The 14,135-nt window shown below is 34.3% G+C and overlaps 1 protein-coding gene across 1 annotated transcript; it reads right to left on the bottom strand.

Annotated features, from left to right (window-relative positions):
* Positions 1 to 9,902: 9,902 nt before the first annotated feature.
* LOC126656855 (uncharacterized) lies at positions 9,903 to 10,424 on the bottom strand. The gene is made up of 2 exons (XM_050351478.1): positions 10,103 to 10,424; positions 9,903 to 10,009 (listed from the first exon to the last, which is right to left on the bottom strand). Exons 1-2 carry the CDS (start codon positions 10,422 to 10,424, stop codon positions 9,903 to 9,905), a joined length of 429 nt encoding a protein of 142 aa, XP_050207435.1.
* Between the last annotated feature and the right edge of the window lie 3,711 nt (positions 10,425 to 14,135).

The raw sequence follows: 14,135 nt of genomic DNA, 5'->3' as shown, positions 1-14,135 counted from the left end.
TATGTTAAAGAGCCTATTTATTTTCTTTGATACAGCACAATTAAACAAAAAACGTAAAAGGAAGCAGCTAGGCTATAAGTAGCAAGTAGGAGTGTGTGAGAATCAAATAGAATAATGAATTCATAAATTTAGTTTTGAAAAACACCACTTTCAACTTGATATTTTGGCTTGTTTTACCCTTATAGTTCTAAATTATCTTATAATTTCAAACTACGGTTTCTTCAATTTCATTTGAACTTGAGGAGGTCAAATTCATGATCTATACCATTTATTATAAAATGGACGGTATAGATCAGTTTAGTTAAAAATGTAACTTTTTGATCCACACCGTCCATTAAATAATCAACGGTGTGGATTTATTGAAAATAACCTCTCAAGTTGAAATGAATTTAAGAGATTTGAATTTGTAATTTTCTGTCATATTAGCTCCAAGTATGACATGCTCAAATTATTTTTTAACACCTCATTTCAGGGGTAGTACTAGGACAAAATGCAAGTTAAAGGTGTTTTTTTTCACAAAGCTATGAGTATGCTAAATTCACAAGGCAAAATAACCTTTGTGGGTAATAAACCTTTGTTTGTTGAGGAAATTAGGCCCACCACTGTTGAAATTCAAAATAATCTCACTTTTACTGTTCAGCATCTCCGGCTTCAGAAATACAGCGGAAGTTCATCATGTTTTAATTTTAGACTTTTTCCTTTTTGATTTTACGGGGGATTTGACAATGGCTGTGGATTTTTCTTCTTTCTTCTGATCTTCGTCTATCTCACGTAGCACTCTTCCCTCTGATTTTGCGACTACAACGGCGATGAGTTGCCGATTTATAGGTTGCCGGCGATGGCGGCGGTGATGGGTTGTCGATTTAAATGTCTAAATCTGCAACAACAGTTCAATCTTATGAAAATGGAACAATCGTCGATTGATGGGTTGTTGATCGATGGTTTTGGCGGCTGAGGGTTTCTCAGAATTTGTGGATTTGTTGGAATTGATGGGTTTGCGGTGGTTTGCTGGCAGTGGTGGATTTGATGAAATCAGTGCTGAATTTTTGATTAAAATGGGTAGTTGATAATTTTAGGAGTCAGTGAGCAATGAAAGTGGGTACGCAGTTCACTAACGGTTTATTAGTAGTTTACTAAAAGTTTTATAAATTTATTTTAGCGAAGCCATTAATGAGAAAATATAACCAGAGATAAAATTTTCTCTTCTGTTTAGTTTTTGATTAAAATATCCATATACTAGGCAATTTGGCTCTTTTAAATTCATTGTTAAATTAAGGGCATGGTTTATTATGAATACTCTGTTATGTGGGTTTAAAATTTTATGAAACCGTTAGTGAACTGTTAGTAAACTAAAAATAAATTCATTAAACTGTTAGTAAATTATTAGTGAACCGTTAGTAAACTAATAATAAAAAATTATTAGTAAACCGATAGTAAATTAATTAATATTTTATTTTCATTTTATAATTCAAAAATAAATTTATAAAACTTTTAGTAAACTACTAATAAACTGTTAGTGAACTGATAGTAAACTTTTTATTAGAAAACTGTTAGTAAACCGTTAGTAAACCTATCAATTTTTTTGAAAATAAAAACCGTATTTTTATATTCAAAAACCGTATTTTAAAACCTTTTAAAAGTCAAACGTATTTTTCAACTCAGATTGGTCAAACCGTATTTTTCAAATTATTTACACATAGTATATGTATTTTTGAAAACTCTCTTGTTTGTTTAATAAGTTTTTGGCTTGTGTTAGATTTTAAAATTAAAAAAATCAGTTTATTCTTGCTTAAAATCAAACCAAGAAATAAAACTGAATTGACAAAATTAACTGAATCGATTGATACAACTTGATTTGGTTTAAAATATTTTAAATTAATTTAATTTAAATTCAATTTAATTTTAGAAAAGTCAAATTTTAGCTCAATTTAGTTTTGTCAGATTTGACCCTTTTCTTTTTTTGATGTTATAGAAAATTTTAATCTAACGCTTTGTATGGATACAAAATAATAATAGGAAGGAAAGATAATATAAAGAGAAGGGAAGAGAAGGGACGGAAAGAGAAGTTAAACTATGAATTTAATTGTGTCTGGATATACAATATGACCAGAAAGATATATGAAGTAGAATATTTTTAATTTTTATATACAAATTAAAAAGGGTTAATGTCAAAAAAAATCACGAACTTTACGCGTTTTTTTATTTTAATCACGAAGTTTAAAATTTCTCATTTTCATACACGAACTATCACTTTTTCCCAAATTCATACACGGTGCTGAGGTGGACTCATTCATTGGTGTAAAATGACCTCCACCTCAGCGAATTACACCAATAGCCGTGACACCTCAGCACCGTGCATGAATTTGAGAAAAGTGGTAGTTCGTGTATGAAAATGAGAAAACGTGTAAAGCTCGTGAATTTTTATGACATTACCCCAATTAAAAAGAAAGGGAATAATAATTTTAAAAGGACAAAACTATCCTTCATATATATATGAGCTATTTATAATGATTTTATAAACAGTTAATTGATAATTATAAAATCTAATTAAATTGTCTTTATAATAATTAAATGTATAAGTGACTGGCTGAAATTGATTTGATTAGCTAATTAACGTGGTTAGACTTTTACCCTGTTAGTACTGGATTTGGCATGCTTTTAGAAAGCGGTAAACATTGTAAACGAGCCCATATACAATAGGTACGCATATAAAGTGAGGAATACTTTTAAACCTCGTTGACTTTTGAGTGCCTGACCCTTGCGCGGCTTTGACTGTTGGTGTGGTCAGAACTGATTCTCTGTCAGAACACAGAAGTTGTCCATCTCGTCGATACGGTTCTATCGGTTCAAACCAGGGTCGATTGCAAGTTTGGGTGGTGCCTAAACTCGATATAAAAGTTGCTGGGTTTGTTGGCCTCGGGCTCGTGGGGCCAGTTTATACTTTATGTTATATTTTTAGACTTATGGGCTCGATTTGTATTTGGTTTGGCCTATTAATATGCCTAAAATTAAAATACATCAGGTTATCTTCGTCTGGGTTTAAAACGGGCTTGATTCCAAGTCCGAATGAGCCCGAAAACGCCTTTGGAAGTCTTAATCGAAGTATGGAAGATTTGGGAGATTGGTTCTGGAGGCAGGGGTGCGAAGAACACGGCGGCGATTTGACTGCCGACGCCGAAAGTTTAGGGTTGCGGCGCCGCCGGTTCATTCTGGCGGCACCATTGATTGCGGAGGCAGTGGCGGCTTCTGAACAGCGCGTTCAACAGTTCGTCGTTTTGGCTTGGTTTTTCATGCAAAAATACTAAAAAACGCATAAAAGATACAAGAAATGTAAAAAACACATACTGAGATTGATCTAAAGTGTCTAACATCGAATTTAAATCCCAAAACCACTGATTTCGTGATGAATTTAGCTAAGGCAATTTGAGGTAAGCAAGATTAAAAACACCCCAACATGCGTTCTAAGCTCTCTAAATAACTGGATTTCTGGATTTAAGCATGCAAATCTTATCAATTCAACCATTGACATGCTTTTTCATCAATTTCATGGCAATTAATTAAAAATACTTAATTCTGATTAATATGACAATTTTATAGCAAAACTAACAAACAATCTAAACATGCAACCAAAGTAATCAAATTCTACAAGCATGAATATGACATCGTAAAAGTGATAAAGAGGGTCCTCAGCTGTACCGTTTTATATCCTTGACTCGTTTGCTGGCGAAGTGGATGCGAAATTGAACAAGATTTGTGTGTAGTGTGTGCTAGGGGGGTTCGGCCTATGCTAGGGTTTTTCAAGAGGGGGGATCGAATTTTGTGTGCTAGGGTTTTATCTTTCTGCTCCGACCTTTGACTCAGCTGTTTTAAGGCTGTATTTATAGTGGTGAATTAGGTCTAGTGTTAGCTTAAGTCTACTTACCACTTTGTCTAGTTAGAGTTTAGGTTGAGGTTGAAGAAATGTTAAGTGATAAGTGATTAGGATTAGGATTATTTTTAAATTATTTATTTTATAATTTTACATTTAATTTCTGGAATTGGATATTTCCGTCAAAAATTTAGTTCTTCCGTCCATTTTTTATGTTAGTCAACCGAATCAAAAGACAAATTAAAAAAAAAAATTAAAAAAAAATTGGTCCCCCACTTTTATTTTTATCTACAATTTTGTTCTTCAAATTTTAAATTAATTTACCCTTAAAATTTTGACTTGGTTGACTAACACCAAAAATATACGGACAGCCTAAATTGTTGATAGAATAAAAAATGAAGGATCAAATTATTTAATTCTCAAATAGAAGGGATTAAAATATGAACTATGATAAATGTGAGTGAGTTTTAAAGTAATTTGCTTTTTATTTTTTTATTTTTTTTATTTTTGAAATAAGTATGGAGATAGAAAAACCAATACAATCAATAGCTAGTTCTATTCCTTTTTGATTAGAACACTCAACCCTACTATTGATGAACAAATGGGCTCAAAGCCATCATCACAAACAAAAATAAATGATTAAAAATGACAAAGAATTTTACACTTTTTATCTTCTTGTATCCTTTGTTTTTTATTTCTTTTTAGCACAAAGAAGAAACTGCCCTTATTAGCTAGGGCCATAAAGCACAGTAAATAATTCTCTGTTAACTCTATTATGGACTGAACCTTTGTACGTACGTACTTCCCCCTTCATAGACCACAATTAGTATAGAAATGCTCACCTCATCCTGCCCTGTAACCAAATCGAGTAAACTCGCAAACTATTCACGGTTGTGGATTTAAATCACGCCTATATAACTAACAACTAAAGAGTCGATTAGCATTTTTCTTAAAAAAACTAAAACTTTTATAAAATCGATTCAATATTAATTAAACCAAGTTAGAATTCAAACTACCAAGATCAATTGCTCGGTAAAGTTTTTTGTTTTTTTTTTAAATTAACATACATTTTTTTATATTAACTCTGAAACAGTGTAAAAAAGTAAAATAGACCTGCAAGTTTAAACATCAAGATATTTAATTTGACTTGTTTGTAAGTCTAATCGAGTTTTGAATAATTTATCTTTTATCATTATATATATTAAAATGATATTAAAATTTAATCCATAAATAGTTATACAGATAATTAAGTCAAGTTGAATTCATTATTTTAATTGTTACACCAAATTAAGCTCGTTCTCATAAAATAAAATTTGATCAAATTCGAATCGTGTTTTGAGTTTCAAATTTTAGAGTTTAGTCTGATTTAAATTTAACATTATTCCGACTTTAAATTACAATTAGGCTCGAACTTGATGAGATTTATTTAAAAAGCTCGTTCTGAAACCCGGTGTAATAACTAGACCTCGAGTTTGAAATATTTTAATGCTCAAACTCGACTCAATAATTAATTCGATTAGTTCAAACCCAAGCTCAGTTTGACATCGGAGTTGATTTTGATTATTTTTTCATTTTTTTTTTTTTAATAATTTATGAGTTTACTTAATTTAGTTAGACCGATAAATTTACCACCCAATTTCAAAATCTTAGATTGAATTATGGACATGATGAGCCTGCAACTGCCAGCTTTGAATGAACCCATTTCCTTTGAAACCAATCTTCCTTTTGAAAAGTTAAAAATGAAAGAGTATGGGCATGTGGAGACAGATTTGAGGTAAGTTGTACGATTAGATAGTGCAATACAAATATTGAAAGCAGTCAGAATTGTTTGTTTACTGTTCTTGCATATATTTACACTACTCTTTCCCTTTGATTCACAAGATAGATCTTACACCTTTTCTTCTTTCGTATTTAGACAATACTAATTAGGCCAAATCCATGTAAAGGTCCCTATACTTTACACTTTTTTTTCTGTAGGTCCTTATACTTCATTTTTATATTATCTGGTCCCTCTACTTACCTTTTTTTGATTTTCAGGTCCTTTGTGAGTTTTTTTCAGTCCCTGTACTTATAATTTTTGTTTCCTCCAGATCCTTTACTTACAATTTTTGTTTCCTCCAGCCACACAAAAGGATCGGAAAAAACTCATAAAGGACCTGAAAATCAAAAATAGATAAGTAGAAGGACCTACAAAAATAAAGTATAAAAAATGTGTAAAGTACAGGGACCTTTATATGGGTTAAGCCTATTAATTATAATAATAAATATAGCATATTATGGAATTTATAACTTAGTCATCCTCAACAAATTATTATAAATTACACACAAATTGCTTTAAAAAAAAAGGTCTAATCACTCAAAAGCCCTCCATTTTTTTTCATCAACTGCACCCTGACGTTGTAAAACTCTCTCAAAACCCTCCCAACTTTAAATTTCATTGCAATTGCACTCTGACGTAGGGAAATACTCTCAAAATCCCCCCACCTTTAATTGTACCCTAAATTAAAAAAATTTATAGTTTTGATTTAAAAAGTTACTGTATATAATTTTAAAAAGAATGATTTTTACATTATTAATAATATTAGTGTTTAATTAGAATATAGATGAAAATAAAAGATTATTTTAAAATTTTTCCATGTAAAAAGAGATCAATTTAATCATTTGGGGTACAATTGAAAAAGAATCTAAAGGTGGAGGGGTTTTGAGAGAATTTTCCTATGTCAGGGTGAAATTTAAAAAAAATTTAAAGGTGGGACATTTTTGAATAAATAAGCCAAAAAAAAATTACTTATCCTGACAAAATATTAAAAATAATAACAAACAATTTGTTTGTTGTGTTTTTTTTTCCTTCAGAAAAAGTGTATGTTCACTAAGAATCTTATTTAGAATTAACTGATCACACAACAATGCACATCTAAATTTCCAGGACTAACTTATAGCAAAATTATTATATACAATTTTAATATAATTATTAAAATAAAAATTTTAAATATTTTAAAGCCTATAAATATATAGTAAAAATAATATTTTTAAAATGTAATTTTAAAAATAAAATATAAAAGCATACATATGAAAATTTGAGTGTCGTTTTCTAAGAGAAGCCCATAATCGAGTATATAATAGAGCAAAATATTCTGATGTCTTTCACATATGATAAAATTTACAGTTTCGTCCCTCTTATCTCAAGAATCAAATGAACTGTCTCTCTAATTTTATTTTTATTAACATTGTAGTTTTCCCGTCTATTTTGGTACTAGTAAACTAAATTAAAAGACTTACTTTCTAAAATTAAAAAACATTTAAGTACTAAAACTTTATTAAAAAAATTCAAGAAAATTTAAAACTAAAAAAATTAAAAAAATTAAAAAAATAATAAAAAAATTTAAAAATGAAAAATGAAAAATGAAAAATGAATAAATATATAAAATATAAATTAAATTTATTAAGTGATTAAATGTCATAAAAATACAATTTGTATTTATGTTTCTATTAAAAATAATTTTAAGGATTAAACTGAAATTTAGTTCTATGTATTAAGTCTTTTTATTTAGTTAACTAACATTAAGAACTAACATAATAAGCGATAAGCGAAACTGTAAATTATGATAAATGTTAGAGATGTAATAGCAATTTGCTCTATATATACGAACTAGAAGTTAAGACGATTTCTTTTTCAATATTAATGGTCAAGCTATATGCAAGCAATTCATCCTCCATCTTATTATAAAGTTTTGTTTTCAAATTTTTCATAGAAAAAAAAAGACATGTTTGCAAGTATTTTGTAGTCTCCACCATAATCGACACAATTGCAAAATGAAAAACTACTCTTAAAAGTGTGAATCACTAGTTTTTTCAACTTCAAAATATTACAACTGCCCTTGCTATGTCTGCTCTTCTTAGTACTAGGTCACCGACTTTAAAAATTAGGGGTTTGACCCTTTTGTTGTGATATGTGACCATTCTTTGTTTGTATGCCTCAATATGCATCAGAGTCTGTTATCTTCTTTCTTCAAGTAGGTCGAGACAGATCTTTGTGTTCTCCTCATTTTGCTGCTCGTCAAAGTATTGCACTTGGATAGTGGGCATGCATATCTCTACCGGTACCATCGCTTCGCATCCATCGGTTAAGCTGTACGGAGTCCTTCCTGTGCCGGCTGTGGGGGTTGTTCTGTATGACCATAGGACACTGTGTAGTTCATCTGCCCATCAGCCTTTTGCTTCATCTAGTCGTTTCTTTAGCCCATTCACAATGAATTTATTAGTGACCTCGGTCATCCCGTTGGTTTGCGGATGAGTTACCGAAGTAAACCTTAGGTCAATCCCCTTTTCCGTGTAATATTCTCTGAAGACTTTGTTGTCAAATTGCTTTTCGTTGTCAGTTATAATGATTCTTGGTATGCCAAAGCGACAAATTATCTCTCTTCATGGGAAGTTTCATACTCGGGCTTTTGTTATGGTTGAAAGTGCTTCTGCTTCAACCCACTTAGAGAAATGATCGTCCGCGATTATCAAAACTCTTATTTGCACGCTCACTGTTGGAAATGGGCCGACTATGTTAATTCTCCAAGTGCTGAATTGCCATGGGCTGATTATAGGGCTCTGTTCGGTAGTTGGTTGGTGATGTACATTTTGATGGTACTGGTATTTTTCACACTTCTGTACTAGGTCGGCTGCATCTGGGGGTGTGCATCGGTCGGTTCAGTCACCGAACCGAAACCGAATTAACCGAACCCGAAATGTTAGAAATTTCCAAAACCGAAACCGAACCGAATTATATTGAAACCGAACCGAAATAACCAAATTTTATTAAAATTAATTATTAAAAAATAAAAAATAAAATAAAAAACAATAATTTTAATACTAATTTATAATTTAAGTACATTTTGAGGAGTTTTAGTAACTAAATTCTAAAAAAATTATAAAATTACCTTAACTTTTTTAAAAAAATTACAAAATAACATAATTAATATATATTATTCGGTTATTTTGGTCGGTTCGGTTAATTAGGAAATTCCATCGCCAAAACTGAACCGAACCGAATTAACCAAACTTTTTAAAAATGAAAACCGAAATCGAACCGAATTAATCAAAAACCGAACCAAACTAAAATTTCGGTTTGGTTCGGTCGATTAATTCGGTTTTAACCTAATACTGCACACCCCTAGCTGCATCTTGTGCCAGAGTCGGCCAGTAGTATCCTTGCTTTTCGGCATAGGGCTAAGCGAGAGATGTAGTTACCGCACATGCCTTCATGCATCTCTGCCAATACATATTTTCCTTCTTCCACTATAATGCATCTAGACTAGGGGTGTGAGAATGATTTCCGATACAAGATCCCATCTCGGTATGAGAAGTGCGTGCTCGGCGCTTGACCTTCCTTGCCGTGTTTTTGTCCTCTGGTAGACTTCCATTTTCCATATATGTTATTATGTGCTCCATCCATTGATCTAATGGGTTACTTAGGAATGTTACCTCTGGAATCTGAATGCTGCTAAAATTTTGGACTGATGAGGGTATGTCCGATATTGTTTCTTTTGCTGCTCCGGCTTTGGCCAGTGTGTCTGCTTCTTTGTTCTCTTCTCTAGGGATATGCTATAGTTTCCACTTTCCCACCTCTTCAGTTATTTTGGCAAGCAGCTCATTGACTCGGTCTATGTACTTCTTCATGTCAGGATCTTTTACCTCGAATAGTCCAAGTACTTGGTTGACCACCAGTTGTGAGTCACTTTGGACCTTGCGGTATCCGGTCTTGACTACCGTTGCCATTCGTAGTCCCGTTATTAGAGCTTTGTATACTGCCAAGTTGTTTGTAGCTGGGAAATTCAAACTGACCGAATGTTGTATTTTGATGGAATGTGGCCTTTTCAGTACCATCCCTGCCCCTGATCCTATCATGTTTGAGGCTCCATCAACTTGTAGAACCCATCAGATCATGCTTTCATCTATCTCTGCGGGTTGATCATGTGTTGTTGTTTCGGCGACAAAGTCCGCTAGGATTTGCGATTTCATGGATGACCTCGGATCGTATTTTATGTCATATGCTCCCAGCATGATGGACCAATTGATCAACCTTCCTGATGTTTCCGGTCTTCCCAGGGCTTTCTTGAGTGGCTAGTTTGTTCGAACTATCACCGTGTGAGCCTGAAAATACCTTTTCAACTTGTCCAAACTCAAAATAAGTGCAAATACAAACTTCTCTATCTTGCTATACCTGAGCTCGGGGCCCTTTAATACCTTGCTCGTATAGTATACCCATTTTTTCTCTCCCTCTTCTTCTTTGACAAGCACCGATGCTACTGTCTCGTTGGTGACACTTAGGTGTACGTATATGATTTCTCCTGCCTCGGGTCGACCGAGGAGAGGCGGTGAGCTTAGGAATTTTTTTGAGCTCATCAAAAGAATTTTGGCATTCTTCATTCCACTCAAAGTTCTTCACATTTCTTAGGGTTTTGAAAAATGGGAGGAATCTCTTTGCCGAGTTTGACACGAATCGCCCGAGAGCGGTTGTTCTTCCATTTAATTTCTGAACTTCTTTGGCGGTTCTAGGTGCTTTCATGTCTATGATCGCTTTTTTTTTCTCTGGATTCATTTTGATGCCTTTATGAGAGATGAGGTAACCCAGGAATATTCCTGCTGGCACCCTGAAGGCGCACTTATCGGGTTTAACTTGAGTTTGTACTTTTTGAGCTTTTCAAACACCTCTTCCAGATCTTTTGCATGGTCTTCTACCTTTTTTGGTTTGACGATGATGTCATCCACATATACTTCTATATTACGACCGTTCTGGTCCTTGAAAACAAAATTCATCAACCGCTGGTATGTGGCTACAGCATTTTTCAGACCGAAAGGCATTTGTTTGTAGCAATATGTCCCTGCATCGGTTATGATACTTGTTTTTTCTTCATCGTCTTTGTGCATAGGTATCTGGTGGCACCCTTGTGCCGCGTCTATGAATGAGTAGACTTCGTAGCCACTGGTTGAGTCGACTAACTGGTCGATGTTTGGTAGGGGATAGCTGTCTTTAGGGCATGCTCGGTTAAGATCTGTGAAGTCTATGCACTTTGATAACCGTTCCGGGTAGTATACTCTCTAATGAATCCAGCGGCCAATATTTTGTCTACCTCGGCTCTGATTGCAATCTGTCTATTGATTGCGAAAGCTCTTTTCTTTTGTTTCACCGGTTTACAGGTTGGATCTACGTTTAGTTTATGTGAAATGATTGCCGGATCTACTCCCTCTATTTCTCCTGGGGTGTTAACAAATTCCACCTCATTTTTGACTAGCATGCTAGTTATCTTGTTTTTTTATAGCTTTTGGTAATTTTTCCCCTATCATGACCGATCTCGGAGTTACCCCTGCCAGAACCACCTTTTCTAACATTCCATGAGGCTCCAATTTTCTTTCGTCCGAGTCTGGTATTTCCATTGTTTTTATGGCTAGTGTTTCCTTCATAGACACTAGATAACACATCTTGGCTATATCTTGCCTCCCTTTAACAGTCACCACGCCCTTCTCGGTGGGAGTTTTCATTGCTAGGTATTTGATACAAGTAACCGCTCCTGTGCTGTATAGCATCGGTCTACCAAGGATGACATTGTAGGCGAGCTTCATGTCAACTACCATGAACAGTGATTTAAATCTTTTAGTAATGCCAACTAGACCACCATTTCGAGTTCCTTTCTCTTTTCCCAACTCGACTGTTAAGTTTGGCTACACCTTCTGCTCTTACTGGTGCTTTCCCAAGCCAACTAAGGATGTTCTAACCAGTTTGAGATTTAGTATTTAGTACTTAGCAGTATTGTGAGTTTACGTGTTTACTTTTAAGTATAAGTATTCAACTGTTTTAAACTATAATCGCAGTAGTATAAACTTAGCCAAGAGAGATCCATTGGAACGAACTACCTATTCGGCGGCAATAAGGTTGTGTGCTCACCGACACCGATTCTAGATGTACTTCTGTCGAGGTATAGAGGTATGTCTGTCGTGTTAAGTCATTGAGAAAGTGAATGCCCTGACTTCATGGATAAACCCTAAGACGACAATAGTACGGTTACGGTCGCGGATTAAACCGCGATGGCAGTTTCATGATTACGGTACAGGTACCATAAATACATAAGTGGACTGTAGTGATTCATTCACAGTCCTTAGTCTGTAGTCTGTAAGCTCGTAATGTGAATATGTTTGTTAGGACATTTGTGGATTAGGGTTTCTTATGGATCGATGAATCAGTAATATTTTATATCTATATCTGTTATATATATATATATATATATATATATATATATATATATATATATATATATATATTATGCGATTTTGGTATTTATCTGTAAACTGTTTACTCACTCAAGAAATCTTTATATTTCTGACCCCGTTGTTGATTCTCATTTTCAGGCGATGAGCTTTGAGGTCAGTCGAGCTTCCACATTCCTGTTTCAGGGGAGCTCTTCTTTTGGTATTGTACATATGTTTTGTACTCTTATAATGTTGCAATAATATAAGTGTGATATGCCAACAGCCGTGCCACTAGTCCTTTGTTTAGATACTCTGATAGGATCTAGTGCACATGTGTATATACCTTTTGGGTGGCTGCATAGTGGCATATTGTATATAGTTACCGAGTTGGCCTCGTGTGTTTTTGGGTGTGACCAAAACAATATGTTTTATATACGCCGGCTATGTGTAACCGGTCCGTTGTATATTTCAATATGTTTAATACCGCCGTTGTGAGACGTAGAGGTGTCCGCATTATTTTATTAAATATATTAACTGTGAAAAAGAGTGGCGTGTGGTTTGGAACTGCCTATGTGTTAGGGCAAGCGAGATATAAATCCATGCTTTCTAGTGCTTACCACACTAGGTTTTCAGAAGGAAGCGAGGGTTGAGATAATACGGTTATCTAACCAGTACTTCTGAAAACTAGATTTTGCTTATATGTATATTTCAGAAACGTGTTTGCGTTAAACGAGAAAAATTTTAACGGTGTTTTCTGAAAACAGATCGTATGAGAGATGCAATCTTGTAATAATATTTGCAAAAAATTTCTAGAGGTTCCAGGCTTGCTACGGGTTTCAGAACAACCATTCTCATTTCCTAGCGCCGGTCGTGACTTGGTTTAGGGCGGAAATTGGGTCGTGACAACCATACGGGTTTGACACGATGTTATTTAATTTATTTGTTGTGAGTTTGATGTGTAGAATATTCCTAGACTAAGGTCAGTTTTAATTACGTTTAGTTGTCATTTTCAATCTAGTTTCGACAGGACAACTACCGGCGGAACCTGGAGTTCAAGGACATTACAGAGTTGCTCTACGTGTTTGGGTTTGGATAGCAAGTCGTGAGTTTGCTATTTACTTTGCGTATTATTTTTATAAATTGTTTTTCCTTATTTTGGGGATTTTGCACATAAGTAGAGTTATAGACTCTGCCTCATCCTCTACATTCCTACCATATTGGCCAACATTCTCACGTTGAGAAGCCATATCATGATAGGGGTAGAAATACCCCTATACTTAGGTATACTTTTGATACGGTATTTACATGTTGATGTGTGTTTTTGAGCGTTATTTGGGTACTTATTGCCATGTTGAGTATTTCAGGGAAAATGTGCAAGTATGGCGTAATTTGGAGTAATTTTGATGATATTCAGAGATTTCAAGAAGTCGAAGCGGATCATAGGAGAATCGAGAAGTGGAAATAGGTGATTTGGGCTAAGTGACCAAGTTCACGAACGTGTACTCCTCCATAGTACTAGAATACACGAACGTGTATTATCGCCGAAGGGTGATGTTTGAGATGCATGAAGAAATCAAGTGGAAATGACTAAGTTACCTAGTACACGAACGTGTACTGAGCTGAAGAACAAAAATACACGAACGTGTATTTTCGCCGAAGGGTGGTATTTGAGGAGCTGAGAAAGAAATCAGAAGAATTGGCCAAGTGATGTAGTACACGAACGTGTACTTCTCTGCAGTGTTAAAGTACACGAATGTGTACTTTCGCCGAAGGGTGAGTTTTGTGAAGCCAAATTGAATGAATATTCAGCCAAGTCCCAGAGTACACGAACGTGTACTATCTCGAAGAACAAAAGTACACGAACGTGTACTTTCGCCGAAGCACATGATTTTGTGAAATTTGAAGATTTGGCTAAGACATAAGGAACACGAACGTGTACTACCTTACACGGTCATGTAAGTGTCGAAAGCTGCGACTGGAAAAAGACTAAATTGTCCGTTTTAACTCCAAACTCCGAGAAACTCAAAGGGCA

The sequence above is a fragment of the Mercurialis annua genome, linkage group LG7 (genome assembly GCF_937616625.2).
Source record: "Mercurialis annua linkage group LG7, ddMerAnnu1.2, whole genome shotgun sequence".
Taxonomy (NCBI): domain Eukaryota; kingdom Viridiplantae; phylum Streptophyta; class Magnoliopsida; order Malpighiales; family Euphorbiaceae; genus Mercurialis; species Mercurialis annua.
The sequence above is the reverse complement of the archived record's forward strand: the minus strand, read 5'-3'. Positions and strand labels throughout refer to the sequence as shown.

Bases quoted from the DNA above. Each gene is read 5' to 3' on its own strand.
- LOC126656855 (XM_050351478.1), bottom strand. From the start codon at position 10,424: ATGAAAGCACCTAGAACCGCCAAAGAAGTTCAGAAATTAAATGGAAGA. The intron at 10,010-10,102 runs GTATTAAAGGGC...AGGTATTTTCAG, and splicing joins GGGTATACTATACGAGCAAG to GCTCACACGGTGATAGTTCG.